General features: G+C 43.5%; 1 protein-coding gene across 2 annotated transcripts; it reads left to right on the forward strand.

Annotated features, from left to right (window-relative positions):
* The first annotated feature begins 262 nt into the window (after window positions 1–262).
* Window positions 263–15869, forward strand: hm13 (histocompatibility (minor) 13). 2 transcript variants are annotated; one of them, XM_079272973.1, is made up of 12 exons: window positions 263–624; window positions 3166–3201; window positions 7215–7313; window positions 7424–7506; window positions 8042–8130; window positions 8483–8568; window positions 8712–8837; window positions 9780–9837; window positions 9932–10052; window positions 10892–10994; window positions 11491–11576; window positions 13688–15869. In XM_079272973.1, exons 1-12 carry the CDS (start codon window positions 406–408, stop codon window positions 13761–13763), a joined length of 1182 nt encoding a protein of 393 aa, XP_079129099.1. In that variant the 5' UTR covers window positions 263–405; the 3' UTR covers window positions 13764–15869. The 2 variants fall into 2 exon arrangements, with proteins under 2 accessions (XP_079129099.1, XP_079129100.1); XM_079272974.1 differs by lacking the exon at window positions 3166–3201 and having other exon boundaries at window positions 13688–15847.
* The last annotated feature ends 1167 nt before the right edge of the window (window positions 15870–17036 follow it).

Here is a 17036-nt window from a genome sequence, read left to right on the forward strand (position 1 = left end):
CCCAGTACAGATATATATATATATATATATATATATATATATATATATATATATATATATGCATATATACATTATGTAGTCCTGTATTATAACCTCTTCACTGTTCTATGTCTCATGTCTTGGATTATTATTTTTACTTTAATTGTCCTTGTTTACATTTTGTCGTCTGAGAAGTGCACGATGACAGCTACAGAACGTGTCGGTGATGTCTACGGTGCCCGGAAACAGCGGCAGAGTGAGACCTCGTCGTCCCCCTCCGCCGCCTCCTCTCTCTGCTCTGTGTTTTAGGAAACGTGGCCTTACTGCAGCATCACCATTGTATATGAATGAGAAACACACCTCCACCCATCTGTCAGTCTCTCTGCCGCCGCGCCAGTACTACCCTGTCTCTAAAGAAGAAGAACCATGGCTGAGACGGAACAAGCCCCTGATCCCTCCGCCGTCCTGGACGCCCTGAACGCCCTGAACGCCACGGACTCCAATGGGACCGAGGCGCTCAACGCTACGGTTAAGTTCGTCGCCTCTCCGGAGGGCACGGCGCTGGCATACGGCGGTCTGGTGTTCATGGCGCTGCTGCCCATCTTCTTCGGAGCCCTGCGGTCCGTCACCTGCTCCAAATCTAAGGTAACTTAGAACGGACCTCGGTGATGCGGTTTCACTTCGGCCCCGTCGGTCGTTAGCTGAACACCGGCTAGTTCAGCTAACGGCTAGCTAGCTCAGCTAACGGCTAGCTAGTTCAGCTGACGGCTAGCTAGTTCAGCTGACGGCTAGCTAGTTCAGCTAACGGCTAGCTAGCTCAGCTAACGGCTCGATGCCGTCTCAAAAGTCTTACATTTCCTCAAACTAAAATATTTCAAAAGCCCAGGCTACAGACGTATGAAGCTTTATATGTATTAAACATATTCATTAATTTAATTTAAATTTACCAGAAATAAAGGTAGGACTGATATTACAGCTGTTAGCATTTTTTAACCGTTATTTTCAGGTAACGTTAACTGACATATTTCATTTCAACTTGTTGCACACAAATATTCTCTGTTGTGGAGTTTTACTTTCGGGTCTTCTTATCGGGCCCCCAACACTATTATTGATTTGTCTCGTGTACCCTGGTGTTTGTTTACACTGCTGTTTACCTGTGACGTTAGTCACACTGTTCACCTGTAGTCACAGTTTACCTGACTGAGGAGCCAGGCCTGAAAACAGTCACGTGTTTGAGTGACGTGTACCAGAGTGGATTTATTTGCACTCTTTTGGGGTTAGTTTTTTTTGGTGCACATGCGCAGTTGCGCTTTAGCTAACTGTTAAAACAACCCACACCCTCCCACATCCTCTCTGCAGCCCGGAAGTGATGATGTTTCACTAACATGACGTCTGGTCGACAGTGGTGGAAAAGTACATTTACTGAAATACTGTACTTAAGTATAATTGAAGGTACTTGTGCTTTATGTAACTTTCGACTTCAGCGTTCATTACTTTGCAGATCATTACGTGTAAAAATGAACTCCAGCTGCAACCTAAAATTATAATCAGTTATCAGCGTAATGAGTACTTTTTGTACTTTAAGTGTATTTTAATGCTAAATACTTTGGTGTTTGAATGAAGGAAGTTTACCTGTAACACTGTAGTATTACTACTTTTTAACATTTAGGCCCTGATCCTCTATATGATCTTCCCTCTGATGGTCTCGTTTACTGATGGAGGTCTTCATAGAGGATCAGGACTAGACTGAGACTGGTCCAGTTAAAACTTCACTTTTAAGTGAAAGTAGCATCACTTCTTCCTCCACCTTCTTAAAGAGGACAACTATATCACTTCACCTCAAAATGTTTTTACATTGAACAACAAACACCTTAACAAGTCTCATTTAGTCATAGATTTAATGCAGCATTAATAGGATTTACATTGGCAGTAATCAGACCATCATTTATCTGAAGGATGTTTGACTGTAGCTCTTAGGGGTGGGGGGGAAATCAATGCCGCATAGTATCGTGATATTTTGCGTGGCGATATTGTATCGATACACGGACGCCAAGTAATCGCTTTTATTATATAAACTATTAACAAAAAAAAGATTTTGTTTTTTAGAAAAATCAATCACTTTTGCAGTCCACTAGATGGTGCTGAGTTTTCTGGTGAGGTCAGCAAAGGTCCTGGGTCAGCATGCTGCAATAAAAATGATTGAAGTGAGATGAACAGACTGAAAACTTTATCTTATTAGATAAAACATGTTGACACAGTTTTCCTTTTGGGGACATCATTTGAAGTTCAAAAAAGTAATGCATTGCAATATAGGCCTATGTCATCACAATACTCAGAATATCGCAGTATCGTGATCGTATCGCGGGACCTCTGGTGATTCCCACCCCTCGCTCTTAACTTCTGAAGTATCATGAAATAGAAATGAGCTGATGATTATTATTGTCTTGTAAGTCAAACAGTTAGCTGAAAGGATAGTTTGAAGAGTACGGTAATCCTAAAATCCACCTGTTTGGAGTAGATTGTGTTTTCACCACAGAGCTGAAGTTGATCAGATGACAAAGTTACATGTTTCAATGAATTTGATTTAAATGCTTTTTTTTTTTAATATGAAGAGGGCCGTGTTCTAGCTGATCTAATTGCATTTGATTTGATTTGATTTGAATCCACTAGTTTACACATTGCTGCCAGCGTTAGAAGTTGAATTAGCTGCTAACTCATTTTCACTGCCAGCTGCGTCAGTGATGGTGGTTTCCACCTCGTGAGGCTGTTGGTGAGTCATCGTGGTAACATGCGTAGGAGGAGACTACCACCAAGGACTTTAACGGGTGTTTATTTGGTTACCATTGATTTAACAGATGGATTGGATGTACGGTGGCCAGCAGGGACCAAATACCAAATTTAAAAAAATGAGTATTGTTGTCTCAGGTGTACCTGGGTTTGAATCCAGCTCCTGAACCTTGTTGTTCTTCATCTTCTCGCCTCCTCTTCATCCTTCCTGTCGCTCTCTTCTGTCGGCCATCTTTATAATAACACCTTTAATCGTTCAAACTGTTTCGCTCTCAGAATTCAACAATGACTATTTGTTTCCTGTTGATTTTTGGGGCCTGCTTCCTGTCCTTGTTTGCCGATCTGACTCCTCTCTCTCACTGTCTGTCTGTGCTCATCTGTCTGTCTGTCCGGCTGTAGGAGCTCGGAGAAAATGAATACGATTCTGGGTTCAGAGTGAGTATGAGAGCCGCTTGTTCACAGCACTAACACATCAGTGAATGCACCAACACTGAAGGAGTTTACCATGGAGTTCACTTACTGTCGGTGAGTCAGGAGGGGTCTGTACACTACCTGCTCAGGTACTCTGTTCACTACCTGCTCAGGTACTCTGTACACTACCTGCTCAGGTACTCTGTTCACTACCTGCTCAGGTACTCTGTTCACTACCTGCTCAGGTACTCTGTTCATTACCTGCTCAGGTACTCTGTTCACTACCTGCTCAGGTACTCTGTTCACGACCCGATCAGGTACTCTGTACCAGTGATTCTCAACTGGTGGGTCGCGGACCCGTTTTCAGTGGGTCGCGGGCCTTTGCCTGACAAAAAATAAAATAAAAAATAGTGATTTTATTTTGAAGGGCATTTTTTATGCAGTGGAATTATTCCTGCATTTACGGCACTTGTTCAGCGGTGCAGGAAAAACACTGACCAATGCGGTGTGAATCACATCACGTGATGCAGCTCAGCCAATCAAATATGGGCATTCTGCCAAGTTTCCTGACTTGAGTGAGATGTTGACACACGGGGAGAGACGAGGACACAGAGACAGAGCAGGACTGTTGAAGTGAGAGATGTGAAAGTCAAATCATTGGGCGATTTCCAAAAGAGAAATGTCCAGAGAGACCAGAGTCATTAGACTCTGACTGGACAGACTCATATAAGTGAATTCTTCCAACACTACTTTCTCTTTTTAGAAGATGAGAAAAATATAATATCGTGGCTTTTTCACTTCACCCTGAATGAACTGCATTTAAAGCTGCAGGGCAATTCAGTGAACATAATTTATCTAAAATGAATTGTGTTACGTAATTTATTGTTTAATCCAGCTCTTAATTTACTTGAAATGAGAAGAACATTTATTCATGTATTATTTATAATCCATCCAGTTAAATTTGAAAAATGAGAATATTTGTTAAAATATACCGTAATTTCCGGGCTATAGAGCGCACCTGTAGACAGGCCGCACCTGCTGATTTTTAAAAGAAAAAAAAGAATCGGTACACGATAAGCCGCACTGGTGTATAAGCCGCAGGTGTCCCCGTTGAACGGCAAGATGCTTTTAACAGTACTAAAGTTGTCGTCTTCTCTGAACATCATAACATGTCCGACTCGCTAGCATCTAAGCTAATTTTAACATTACCGCCAATGGGGAAATACTAACCGCGATTAGCATTAGCGAATATAATATATCTTCGTACATCTTTTCATGCTTCATACAGACATACTTACAGACTAAGGTCTCTCAAGGCTACCAAACAGAAGAAGTAAAACGAAGCAGGGTGTCTTCTCATTAGAATCTAAAAGCAACGCGGCAATAACCGTTGTTGTTGTAGCTCTGAATAGCATTTACGGCTAACTGGCTTGGCCGCTTAATAGGGCTGATGACGCCGCTGGTCATGGCGCTCGCTAATCGCTCCAATAACAGCTGATTCCTCCACAGACTTTTACAGTTCAGTAAAAGTCTGCATTTCCGTGGAGGAATCGTCTGTTATTGGCACGAGCAGCGTCATCAGCGGCGTCTGTTGTTACCTGCTCAGGTACTCTGTTCACTACCTGTTCAGGTACTCTGTACACTACCTGTTCAGGTACTCTGTTCACTACCTGTTCAGGTACTCTGTTCAGGTACTCTGTACACTACCTGTTCAGGTACTCTGTTCACTACCTGTTCAGGTACTCTGTTCAGGTACTCTGTACACTACCTGCTCAGGTACTCTGTTCACTACCTGTTCAGGTACTCTGTACACTACCTGTTCAGGTACTCTGTTCACTACCTGTTCAGGTACTCTGTTCAGGTACTCTGTACACTACCTGCTCAGGTACTCTGTACACTACCTGTTCAGGTACTCTGTACACTACCTGTTCAGGTACTCTGTACACTACCTGTTCAGGTACTCTGTTCACTACCTGTTCAGGTACTCTGTTCAGGTACTCTGTACACTACCTGCTCAGGTACTCTGTTCACTACCTGTTCAGGTACTCTGTACACTACCTGTTCAGGTACTCTGTACACTACCTGTTCAGGTACTCTGTACACTACCTGTTCAGGTACTCTGTTCACTACCTGTTCAGGTACTCTGTTCAGGTACTCTGTTCACTACCTGTTCAGGTACTCTGTTCAGGTACTCTGTACACTACCTGTTCAGGTACTCTGTCCACTACCTGTTCAGGTACTCTGTACACTACCTGTTCAGGTACTCTGTACACTACCTGTTCAGGTACTCTGTCCACTACCTGTTCAGGTACTCTGTACACTACCTGTTCAGGTACTCTGTACACTACCTGTTCAGGTACTCTGTCCACTACCTGTTCAGGTACTCTGTCCACTACCTGATCAGGTACTCTGTACACTATCTGTTCAGGTACTCTGTTCACTACCTGATCAGGTACTCTGTACACTACCTGTTCAGGTACTCTGTTCACTACCTGTTCAGGTACTCTGTTCACTACCTGCTCAGGTACTCTGTTCACTACCTGTTCAGGTACTCTGTTCACTACCTGTTCAGGTACTCTGTTCACTACCTGTTCAGGTACTCTGTACACTACCTGTTCAGGTACTCTGTTCACTACCTGTTCAGGTACTCTGTTCACTACCTGTTCAGGTACTCTGTTCACTACCTGTTCAGGTACTCTGTTCACTACCTGATCAGGTACTCTGTACACTACCTGTTCAGGTACTCTGTTCACTACCTGTTCAGGTACTCTGTCCACTACCTGTTCAGGTACTCTGTCCACTACCTGTTCAGGTACTCTGTCCACTACCTGTTCAGGTACTCTGTCCACTACCTGTTCAGGTACTCTGTCCACTACCTGTTCAGGTACTCTGTCCACTACCTGATCGGGTACTCTGTCGTAATTGAAGACGGTGTTCTCCTTTTTAGTGCCGCAGCAAGGATCCGCTTCCTCCTTCTGTCTTTGTCTCCTCTTTCCTTTTGAATCTTTTTTTTCCCACGTCCGTTGCTTTCCTCCACTGTCCCACGTTCTCTCTCTGGGGCAGTAGCAGGAGAATATATAAAAGGAGGAGACTCTCTGGGAGTTGAATTAAAGTGACTCTCTGAAACTGCCTGCTTTTATTCTCTGTCCTCTTCAGACTGTTGTGATTGATTTGAGGAGACTTCTGCCCCTAAACATCTGTATTTGTTCCCCGTGCTGTCCTGACGTATTGTGGCTACACATATCTCACCGTGGAGTGTTGTGTAAAGGTCACACTCTGGTTTTATTCTGGTTAAAACACCTGTGACATGTTGATAATCCTGTTTGATCATCTTTGAGCATGTGTACGGCTCATTCAGAATGAGGTTTGTAATGCAGTTTGTAGCACACTCGTCTCTCTGCTGTTTACGATCGTGTGTGTGTGTGTGTGTGTGTGTGTGTGTGTGTGTGTGTGTGTGTGTGTGTGTGTGTGTGTGTGTGTGTGTGTGTGTGTGTGTGTGTGTGTGTGTGTGTGTGGAAACACACTTACTGTTACATTATGAAGGACTTGGATAGCAACGTCTTTTTTTAAATATCTCAATGCCGACCTTTTTCAGGAAGTAAGTGTTCGCACCGTGGAATATTAGTGTAGTTTATGTTTTCATTAGTCGTGTAAACGGATCAGTAGGATGATTGTCCTTATTTCAGAATAAAACTGAATATTTTCTGCGTAGTGAGTGTTATTGGTACCAATAGGAATGATTGTTCCAAAAGCTAAAAAAGGAGTGACGTAGAGACGCCGTATACGTCTCTGGTGTCGACCTGTCAATCGCTGTGTAGCCCCGCCCTAAAGCATCCCCTGCGTTATGGTCTGTGTGACTCTAAATGGACCATCATTTACAGGATTGAACTTACCGGTAGTCTGTTTCTTAGTTTAACTGACTGATATGGAGTTTGTATTGTTTTGAGGTGACTTGTTTTTTAACCGTAACACTGAAAGCTCCAACATCCCTCTCTAGAGTGACACACTTAGCTCTCTGTATTTATCTCTCCTCCCAGAATGCATCAGACATGCCTGAAACGATCACCGGTCGAGACGCAGCGAGGTTTCCCATCATCGCCAGCTGTACTCTGTTTGGGCTCTACCTCTTCTTCAAGGTAACAGCAGGGTTTCCTCACCCTTACTCCAGGGGCCTCATGCAGAGAGAGAGTTTGGACGAACACGTCCACAACACTCAGAGTAACGTGTGACGTGTGTTCTGATGCAGGTATTCTCACAAGAGTACATCAACATGCTGCTGTCGGTCTACTTCTTCGGCCTGGGCGTCCTGGCTCTGTCTCACACCATGAGGTAAAGCAACACACTGATGTAGGAGAAGAGAAATACCAAAAACAAGCAAGTCAATTCATTGTACGGGTGGGTGGTAAAAATCAACTCTGCATGGAATCGTGATATTTTGATGTTTTGTATCGATATGTGGTTAAGACAGAGAGTCTTGCCACTCACCTGAAGTTGCTGTAAACTTTTCAGAGGGAACCAACACACACTGGGAGCATTTAGAAATGTTTCTAGTTTTTTACCATCAAAGTGTGAAAAAGGGTTTTACTGTTATCGCTGTCGACCTCGATTAACCCTCTGAACACCAAAGCAGTTTAGGGGCGTCTTTCGCTCCTTCACAGTTTTCTCTCTGTGGTCTTCATGTTCTATGTAACATAAAGTTCTGCTCCTCTATGGAAACAGAACCACCATGATAGAAGTAGAGAGAACTAGAACACGTCCATAGTGCAGAACAACAGTGTCGTGATATCGTGACATGGCTGTCGTGATGATATGGTAACCTATTGAAGTCGGTGATTAACTCTTTGCTCTTTTTTCTGTTTCTCAGTCCTCTGATGTCCAGAATCTTTCCCGAGTCTTTCTCAAACAAACAGTACCAGCTGCTCTTCACTCAGGGCTCCGAAGAGTACAGAGAAGGTGAGAGAGCCTGTTTGCTGAGGAGACGTTGTTGTATTCTATCGTCACATCTTCTGCTGCTGATTACATCTGCACCGATCAATCGGCCACCTGACTGTTATGTCATGTAGTCGGTGTGGAAGAAAAGCTCCCAATTTGTAACATCTGCAAGTCCAAAATAATCCGTGGAGGAGCCACATTAAAAACATTTGGAACAACATTGAGATTTGTTTGAGTGAGAGAACGTCTTGTAATGTAATAATCAACGTTTCGTTATGAACTTACAGATGAATTTTCAATTTTCCCCTGAAGGAAAAGTGACAGAAGATTTAGTGTGCTGACCAATAACATCAATCTCTCCGTCTCTCTGCAGAAATAGTGAACTATGAGTTTGACACCAAGAACCTGATTTGTCTGATCATCAGCACCGTGGTGGGAGTCTGGTACCTGGTGAAAAAGGTAACGTCTCACCGGTTCACAGGAGAGTTAAGGGTTAAACATCATCATCAGCTGGTATTATTATTAACTGTCCCGATGATGTCGCAGAGCGCTGATGTCATATTTGTGTTTTTCTCACCGCAAGTACTGTTTCTATGTCGCAGCACTGGATAGCCAATAACCTGTTTGGTTTGGCGTTCGCCCTGAACGGAGTGGAGCTGCTCCACCTGAACAACGTCAGTACCGGCTGCATCCTGCTGGGGGGGCTGTTTGTCTACGACGTCTTCTGGGTGAGACGATTTATGTTTTTAACACTCATTCAGTTAAATAAATACATATTGTTATCTATTTTATTGAGTTTCCTTTTAGCGAATGAGTTGATTTAAGTTCTCCGTGGTAAGCAGTGATGCGGTGTACACTGTATGTGTAGGACTTTTATTGTGAAAGGTAAAAACTGAAAGATTAAAGCAGTATGCGCTGCGTTGTGAATAATAAGCCTATTTCCCATAAATAAATACATTTTCCAAAAGTCTGTGTTGCTGCACATGAGATATATTATTTCCATGCCACAGCTCATGTATTTGCTATTTTTTCTCTCAGTGCAATGCATGATGGGACATATTGCTCTGTTGTTGACCATTGTGCATTGTGGGATACTGTGACATCACAGGCTATAATAATTCTCGTTCGGACAGCATTACAAAATGATGCAGTGAACAGAGAGAGATTTAATGTGTCATTATTTTAAAGTTCAGTTCTAAATAACTAGTTTGGTTTAAAGTGGCCGTGAGTTTAAGAATCACTGAGATCTTTGGCTCTGATTGGCTGAAAGTAGAATGAAGGATTTCCACTCTAGCTTTCTTCTGCAAAAATAACTGAATGTACGTGTAGAATGAAGATGAGATGATTTATGGAAATACAAACTGGGCTGAAAAGTGAACAAAGCTAACGTCAGGAAAGAGATGAGAGCAGAGAAAGTAATAAAAAGAAATCACCAGCTTTATTCATGTTTGCCCCAAAACAACTTCAACAGACCTGAATCTCCCTTCATTTAACAGCATCTGTAAGACAAATTAAATCAAATTGTGAGTAGAAATGATGGATTTTTGCTTTTATACATCACTTTAAGTCCCACAAATGTACTTCAAGGACTTGTGTAAAGATGAGACCAGATAACCCTGCGGCACCTGAACGCACCACGACATCTGTGTTGTGATCGCTTCTCTCTGCAGGTGTTTGGGACCAACGTCATGGTGACGGTTGCCAGGTCCTTTGAGGCACCGATCAAATGTGAGTACGTGAGGTCGGTGGTCGGAGTGTAAATGTCTCCGAGTGACGGAGACATCGGCTGGACGTGTGGTTTACTCGTCTCCTCTCTCCTCAGTGGTGTTTCCTCAGGACTTGTTGGAGAGAGGACTTGATGCCAGTAACTTTGCCATGTTGGGTCTGGGAGACATCGTCATCCCGGGAATCTTCATCGCTCTGCTGCTGCGCTTTGACGTCAGGTAACGCCCACCTTCTTCTTCTTCCTCTTCTTCTTCTCTCGTCGTCTCGCCTTCTCTCGTCGTCTCTCCTTCTCTCGTCGTCTCTCCTTCTCTCGTCGTCTCTTCTTCTCTCGTCGTCTCTCCTTCTCTCGTCGTCTCTCCTTCTCTCGTCGTCTCTCCTTCTCTCGTCGTCTCTTCTTCTCTCGTCATCTCTTCGTCCTATCTCTGGTCGTCTCTCTTCGTCTCGTCTCTCTTCGTCGCGTCTCTCTTCGTCTCGTCTCTCTTCGTCTCGTCGCTCTTCGTCTCTCGTCGTCTCTCTTCGTCTCGTCTCTCGTCGTCTCTCTTCGTCTCTCTTCGTCTCGTCTCTCGTCGTCTCTCTTCGTCTCGTCTCTCGTCGTCTCGTCTCTCGTCGTCTCTCGTCGTCTCTCTTCGTCTCGTCTCTCTTCGTCTCTCGTCGTCTCTCTTCGTCTCTCGTCGTCTCTTCGTCTCGTCTCTCTTCGTCTCGTCTCTCTTCGTCTCGTCTCTCGTCGTCTCTCTTCGTCTCGTCTCTCTTCGTCTCTCGTCGTCTCTCTTCGTCTCTCGTCGTCTCTTCGTCTCGTCTCTCTTCGTCTCGTCTCTCGTCGTCTCTCGTCGTCTCTCGTCGTCTCTCGTCGTCTCTCGTCATTGTCTCTAGCCGACTCGTCGTTTCTCTTCATCTGGTCTCTCTTCGTCTCTCTCCGTCTCTCGTCTCTTCGCCAGTCTGTCGCCGTCTTTCGTCGTCTCCTTCTCTCGTCTCTTCTTCTCTCTTTGACTTGTCTCTTCTCTTCTTGAGGTAGATATGAGGTTTGAACGTTTCCTTATGATCCTATTCCTTCCTGCAGCCTGAAGAAGAACAGCAGGACGTATTTCTACTCCAGCTTCCTGGCCTACATCTTTGGACTGGGCCTCACCATCTTCGTCATGCACACCTTCAAACACGCACAGGTACGAGGCAGAGGTCACCTCTACATGTTTCAAGTGTTATTAATGTAGGAAAAGAAACGTGGAGTCTCTACTTATAAATATTAAACTATTTACATGTTTTAGCCTCTCTGCTGTGTTCAGCAGCCTGAAGTTAATTTGCCCTCTCCCTCTCTACCTCTCTGTCTCTCTCTACCTCTCTGTCTCTGTCTCTCTCTACCTCTCTCTCCCTCTCTGTCTCTGTCTCTCTCTTTCTCTACCTGTCTGTCTCTCTCTGTCTCTGTCTCTTTCTCTACCTGTGTGTGTGTCTCGCGCTCTCTCTCTGTCTCTCTGTCTCTGTCTCTACCTCTGTCTCTCTCTCTCTCTGTCTCTCTTTCTCTACCTGTCTCTCTCTGTCTGTCTGTCTGTCTCTCTCTACCTCTCTCTCTGTCTCTCTGTCTCTCTGTCTCTACCTGTCTGTCTCTCTCTTTCTCTACCTGTCTGTCTCTCTCTGTCTGTCTGTCTGTCTGTCTCTCTGCAGCCCGCTCTGCTCTACCTGGTCCCGTCCTGCGTGGGCTTCCCCGTCGTCGTGGCTCTGCTCAAAGGAGAACTCACGGAGATGTTCAGGTGAGTCACAATGACTTCAAGTGAGTGAGTCAGCATTTTCTCAAATATCTAAAAATGTAAACATAATGTAAATATTAAACATCCATTTGAAGTACTGAATAGAATTGATGAGTTATTCCCGATGTTGTGTGGTGACCCACGTTTAATGGTCCGTGTCAACGTCTCACGGCCGATTGGTCGGTTTAGTGATCGCATGGTTTGATCCTTTCTGCTCTGTGATTGGACGGCAGAACAGAAACAGGAGCGTGAAATGTGACAATAAAACTGGAAGAGGGACGACATCAAAAATACAGAACACAAGAAAATAAAGAGACAAGAAAAGATGGCGGCGAGAAATGTTTTCGTCTCCTTCGTCAGACTAAAATCCTCACGAACCCAAACTGATCCAGAAACGATCCATCTGTTCGTCTGTCAAAAATATGAGTTTTTGGGATTGTGAGAAGTGGAAACGTTGCATCACATTTCTGTGAGCTTGTAATGTTCAGACTGTCAGACTCGTCTCTTCATCCTCTTCATCATCATCATCCTCGGCTCTCTTCCTCTTTCTTGCCACGATCTCTCCTCCTCAGCTCCGTCACCACCTTCTGTCTCTGTCCGTCTCATTCGCTCCTCTCTCGCCTTTGTTCTCATGTACTCTCCTCTGTCCTCTTCTCCTGTCCTTTGTCCTTTGTCCTCGCCTCTGTCCTTGCCTTTGTCCTCTGTCCTCTCTTCTTTGTCCTCTTCGCTCCTCCTTTGTCCTGTCCTCTCCTCTGTCCTCTCCTCTGTCCTGTCCTCTCTTCCTCTATCCTGTCCTCTCGTCCTCTCGTCCTCCGTCCTCTCGTCCTCTCGTCCTCTGGTCCTCTCGTCCTCTCGTCCTCTGTCCTCTTCACTCGTCCTCTGTCCTTGCTTCCTCTTCACTCGTCCTCTCCTTTGTCCTCTCGTCCTCTGTCCTCTCGTTTGTCCTCTCCTCGGTCCCCTCCTCTCGTCCTCTGTCCTCTCGTCCCCTCCTCTCGTCCTCTGTCCTCTCCTCTGTCCCCTCCTCTCGTCCCCTGTCCTCTCATTTGTCTTATTTTAGCATGAGATCTCTTTCGTAGCTCTAAACTTTAGAGTTTAAGATTCAAACTTAAACTTTCTCTCTCTTTGTCCCCCCCTCCTTTTGTCTTTCATTGTCATCACCTTTCTTCTGTTGTCCTTCGTGTCCCCCCCGGTCAGCTATGAGTCATCAGAGGAGCTCCTCCCCGTCTCTCCTCGGCTCACTTCCTTCCCAACAGTCAGCGGCTCGCCCGCCAGCCTGGCTAGCTCCATGGACGCCTTCTCCATGGCAACAAGCTCCTCCCCCCGTCACAGACATTTACGGCCCACCCCCATGTAGAGGCCCCGCCCCTCTCTCTATAACCCCCCCCCCCACACACACACCCTCCTGTCTTCCCTGGGCAGGTAATCAGCCCGATGAAAATCATCTCAATGCATTCATTAGAAATAATTTCAATATATTTAATTTTCATTGTGCAAAAGTGACATTTTAAACATATATCTCTATATATCTCTATCTCTCTCTCTCTCTCTCGCTCTCGCTCGCTCTATCTATATATTAATTAATATTAGAGAAGGAAGGTGATGACAATGAAAGACAAAAGGAGGGGGGGAAAGAATGTTTAAGTTTGAATCTTAAACTCTAAATATATATGAGATGAATCAACTGAAGCCGCAGGGCTTTTATTTTGAAAAGGGCCACTGTGGCTAAGTGGATAGCAGGGCCGTCTTTCAATCAGAGGGTCGGCGGTTCAAACCCCGGCTCTGCTTGGTACATGTCGATGTGTCCTCGAGCGAGACACTTAAGCCCAGAATGTCTCCTGTAGCTGTGATAGAATCTGAACTGTAAGTCGCTTTGGATGAAAGCGACTGCTAAATGACGAATGTAATGAAACTGTTGAGTTTGTGTTCACGGCTAAATGCCGGAATCAAAAATTTGAGCTTCAACACTAAAATATGAATTATTAATAAATGCGTTTCTAATATAAAAATAAAGCAGATTTTATAGTTTGTATTATTTTATGGTTTGTTTAAATGAATGAAAATAATGAAGTGAATAAAGTTCTGCTGATTGATAATGTTGCTCCTCGTCCTCTCAGGTATGAGGAGACTCCTCCTGAGGACACAGACTCGGAGGTTAAAGAGGACTCTGAGACAGAGAAAAAGGACCAGTAGCCCCCCACCCCCCTAACACTTCTCATCCAGCCTGCCATCATCTCCCTGAAGCCCCTCCCACCAGTGAAGGGGGCGTAGCCAGCGTTGTTAGTCTCTGAAGGAAGGCCCCCATTCGGTTGTTTTTGGTGACGGAGTGGTTGATTCTTCTCTCAGCTGCTCTCACAGGAACCTTCATCCCACGAGTGTCGTCTTGGTTCTACGTTTCATAAAGTTGAACTAAATGTGTTTAATCTGAATGAACACCTGGAAGCATCATGAACCTCATCCTCTTGTGTCTGCAGCTCGTCTGCTCCGCTGGACCAGAAACCGTTAGTGTGTTCAGACCGAACCCAGAGGCGAGTTTTACACCCGCGTTCTTCAAATCCCACTTTTTTGTGGCGCTAATGTTCGTGCCGACTGTCGTTGAGTTCAACCACCAGTTTCCAAATTGACCATATGGCTTCTTCTTGTGTAGATCCAAAGCTCCATGTGTTGAAGCTGCATTCTCTCTACTGGCCATCAGGGGGCGACGTTAAGGGAACGTGCGTGCGCTAGTTTGTTAGCTTTGCGTTTGGTCTGAACGCACCGTTTCAGACTCGCACTGTTTGAAGGAGCGAGTTGGTTTAAACAATTAGAAAAGAACTCCGAGTAAAACACGCTTTGTGTTTTAAAGCCTCCAGACGAGCCACGTCGTCCTTCCTATAAATCCTCTCCAGCGAATCTGAGCTCGTGCCGCACGCTTTCTTTACTTCCGGCTTTTATTTTGACGCCGCTCATTCTGCCTTCTGCTTTCTCTCGTCAGTGTTTTCAGTCTTGTTTTACTTTGTTTTACTTTGTTGCTGGTTGAAGGCCTGAGCTTTAAGAGGCGGATCCCCGATGGACTGATTGTATGACGTTCTGGCCTGTGAGGAGTAAAGGGAGGAGGAGGCAGGACTGAACCTCCTGCGCTGATCATCTTCCAGTCCTCATTCTCAGATCTTATTGGTGGAGAGGCTGCGAGGGGGCGGGGCCCCGTGGCCCCTCATCCAGTCGGCTGTGAGAATGAGGGAGCTTCGTTTTTTTTTTTTTCCAAAAAGCATTCCCAGTTTTGATTTAATTGTAATTTTTTTTTAATTATTATTAGCTTAGAAAGCCATGAAATCAGAGGCGGATTTGATAAATGACCTAAAACCCTTTTTGTCATGAAAAACATTTCTGGACTGAAACAGATGTGCAGCTCAATAAATTCACCTGAAGCTGATTTCTGTCACTTGGACTTATCCTCCTGCACACCTGTAGGCGACGCATCAACGATCCAAGTCAGAATACGTAACACGAATGTCAACAGTTACAGCTAGAAGTCGTGTATCTGATGTTCATGGACGGCTTCAGCAGTTTCACAACACTTCTGTAACGTGTCACTCAAAAGAGGCGTAAAATACAACACAATCAAAGATGAAGCAGCAGAAGACGAGATGTCCCGCATACAGCTCAAGTTACAAAAGCTTCTGGAAAATACATTTCCCATAATGCACAGTAGACACTAAGGGGGTTTTAGTTTCAGAATTTCTAAATAAAAGTTCAAATTTAAATTGCAAAAGTTGAACGAAAAGTCTTCTTGGATTTTAAATATAAAAAACTCTTCAAAGTAAAGACTATCACATTTTAGATAACTATATTAATTTGACAGTTTTTTTTAATTGCCTTTGAGGAAGTAATTTTAATTGAAATTCTCTTCAGGACACCGTGCATTATTCACAAAGGTTTGGTGTGTTTTCATAGAATCTCTTTAACTTCTGGGATGCTGAGGAAGAGAAAACCCTCCGACTGGTCGTGTTCAGCCTCTCGTTGTTCTCGATGTTGCTTTAAGAGATGCACCGTTTTGTATTTTGATGTAAAACATAAGCAGAAATAGAAGTTTCACGCTCGTATGCAGCTCAGTGACGGTCAGTAGCCCCTCATCGGTTTAAATAGACCTGAAACCTTTTTCTTTGTCTTTCTCTCTCTGGTTGACTTTGTGCAGGATGTCAGTATTACGGCTCCGGCTAGCTATTTTATTTGCAATAAACTTTTTTTGGTGTTTTGATCACCGTATCGAGAAGCATAACTCTGAGTCAGTGGTTCTTTGATGCTTGAATCCAGTGTTTCCATCTTCCATCACCAGCAGCACTCAAATGTTTCAAATAGCACTTCTTAATCTTCTTACTTTGACTGTTTCAACACTTTTCTTCAGTATAACCGAGATTTAAAGTAAAGTGTTTAGAGAACAAAAGGGGGGCTAGAACAGATCCCTGAGGAACTCCGCGATTAACACGTATGACACATCACACCATAGTTTTAATATATACAACTGAATATCTAGTGTTTAACCTCTATACTGAATCAATTTAAATACGCTGTGGTCGCTATAACACTGTTTTCTTAAGATAAAAAAGAAAGGGTCCAATATTTAGAAAAGAACATTCTTGATACGTCTTTGAAATATATTTTATTTTATCGAACTGCTCAATTTCTAATTAAATTAAATTGAAGACTAATGCAAAATAGGAAGTTAGTACAAAGTTTACATTCAGTTTCACATTCCTCACTATACCTTCTGCAAAACGTCGACACAAACACGTTCAAGTCTCTGGACTCGGACATATGTAGTGTAAAATATGTAGTTTAAGGAAAATGCAATTGATCAATCAGCCAAGTGTGACTGTGTAATAACACTCGATGCATTGCTTACTTATTTATTCATTATTTGTTTATTTAGATGTAAGTGTGTTGACCTTTTGAGATTAGTCTTTTGTTCTGAAAACAGATTAAAAGTATAACATAATTCTAGTTTGCTTTATCCTTTTGTTCAACAATTAAGTTTATTTACTTAATTATTTTGTAGTTTTAGGGGTAAAAGTAATTTTTCTGACACATTTCTGTGCTCAAAATGAGACAAACTTATTCTGAAGTAATATTCTTTGCTAATTTGGTCATTTGCTTATTTAGATGCAAAATTACGCTTTGAGATTAGGCTTTTATTTTGAAAAAAAGACCAAATACATTTCAGCGCTATATCAGACGGTTTGTTTATTTACTTCATTATTTATTAGTTGGGGGACAAACTCATGTGTTGTGACAGGTGTTGCTTCGTTACTTATATGTTTTCATATTTTTTTACAACATAGTTTGTTGACGCCAAATTAAGTTTCCAGGCAGATTTGTTAGTGCTTAAAATGTGGAAGCCCATTTCCGCAGCTAAATAATATTTATTTTTTCTACTTTCTCATCATTTCGTCCGAAATTTTTTTTTTGCGGGCGGAAATAAAATAAAAA

The sequence above is a fragment of the Melanostigma gelatinosum genome (assembly GCF_949748355.1).
Source record: "Melanostigma gelatinosum genome assembly, chromosome: 8".
NCBI classification, from domain to species: domain Eukaryota; kingdom Metazoa; phylum Chordata; class Actinopteri; order Perciformes; family Zoarcidae; genus Melanostigma; species Melanostigma gelatinosum.

Bases quoted from the DNA above. Each gene is read 5' to 3' on its own strand.
- hm13 (XM_079272973.1), top strand. From the start codon at position 406: ATGGCTGAGACGGAACAAGCCCCTGATCCCTCCGCCGTCCTGGACGCC. The intron at 7,507-8,041 runs GTAAAGCAACAC...TCTGTTTCTCAG, and splicing joins GCTCTGTCTCACACCATGAG to TCCTCTGATGTCCAGAATCT. The intron at 9,838-9,931 runs GTGAGTACGTGA...CTCTCTCCTCAG, and splicing joins CTTTGAGGCACCGATCAAAT to TGGTGTTTCCTCAGGACTTG.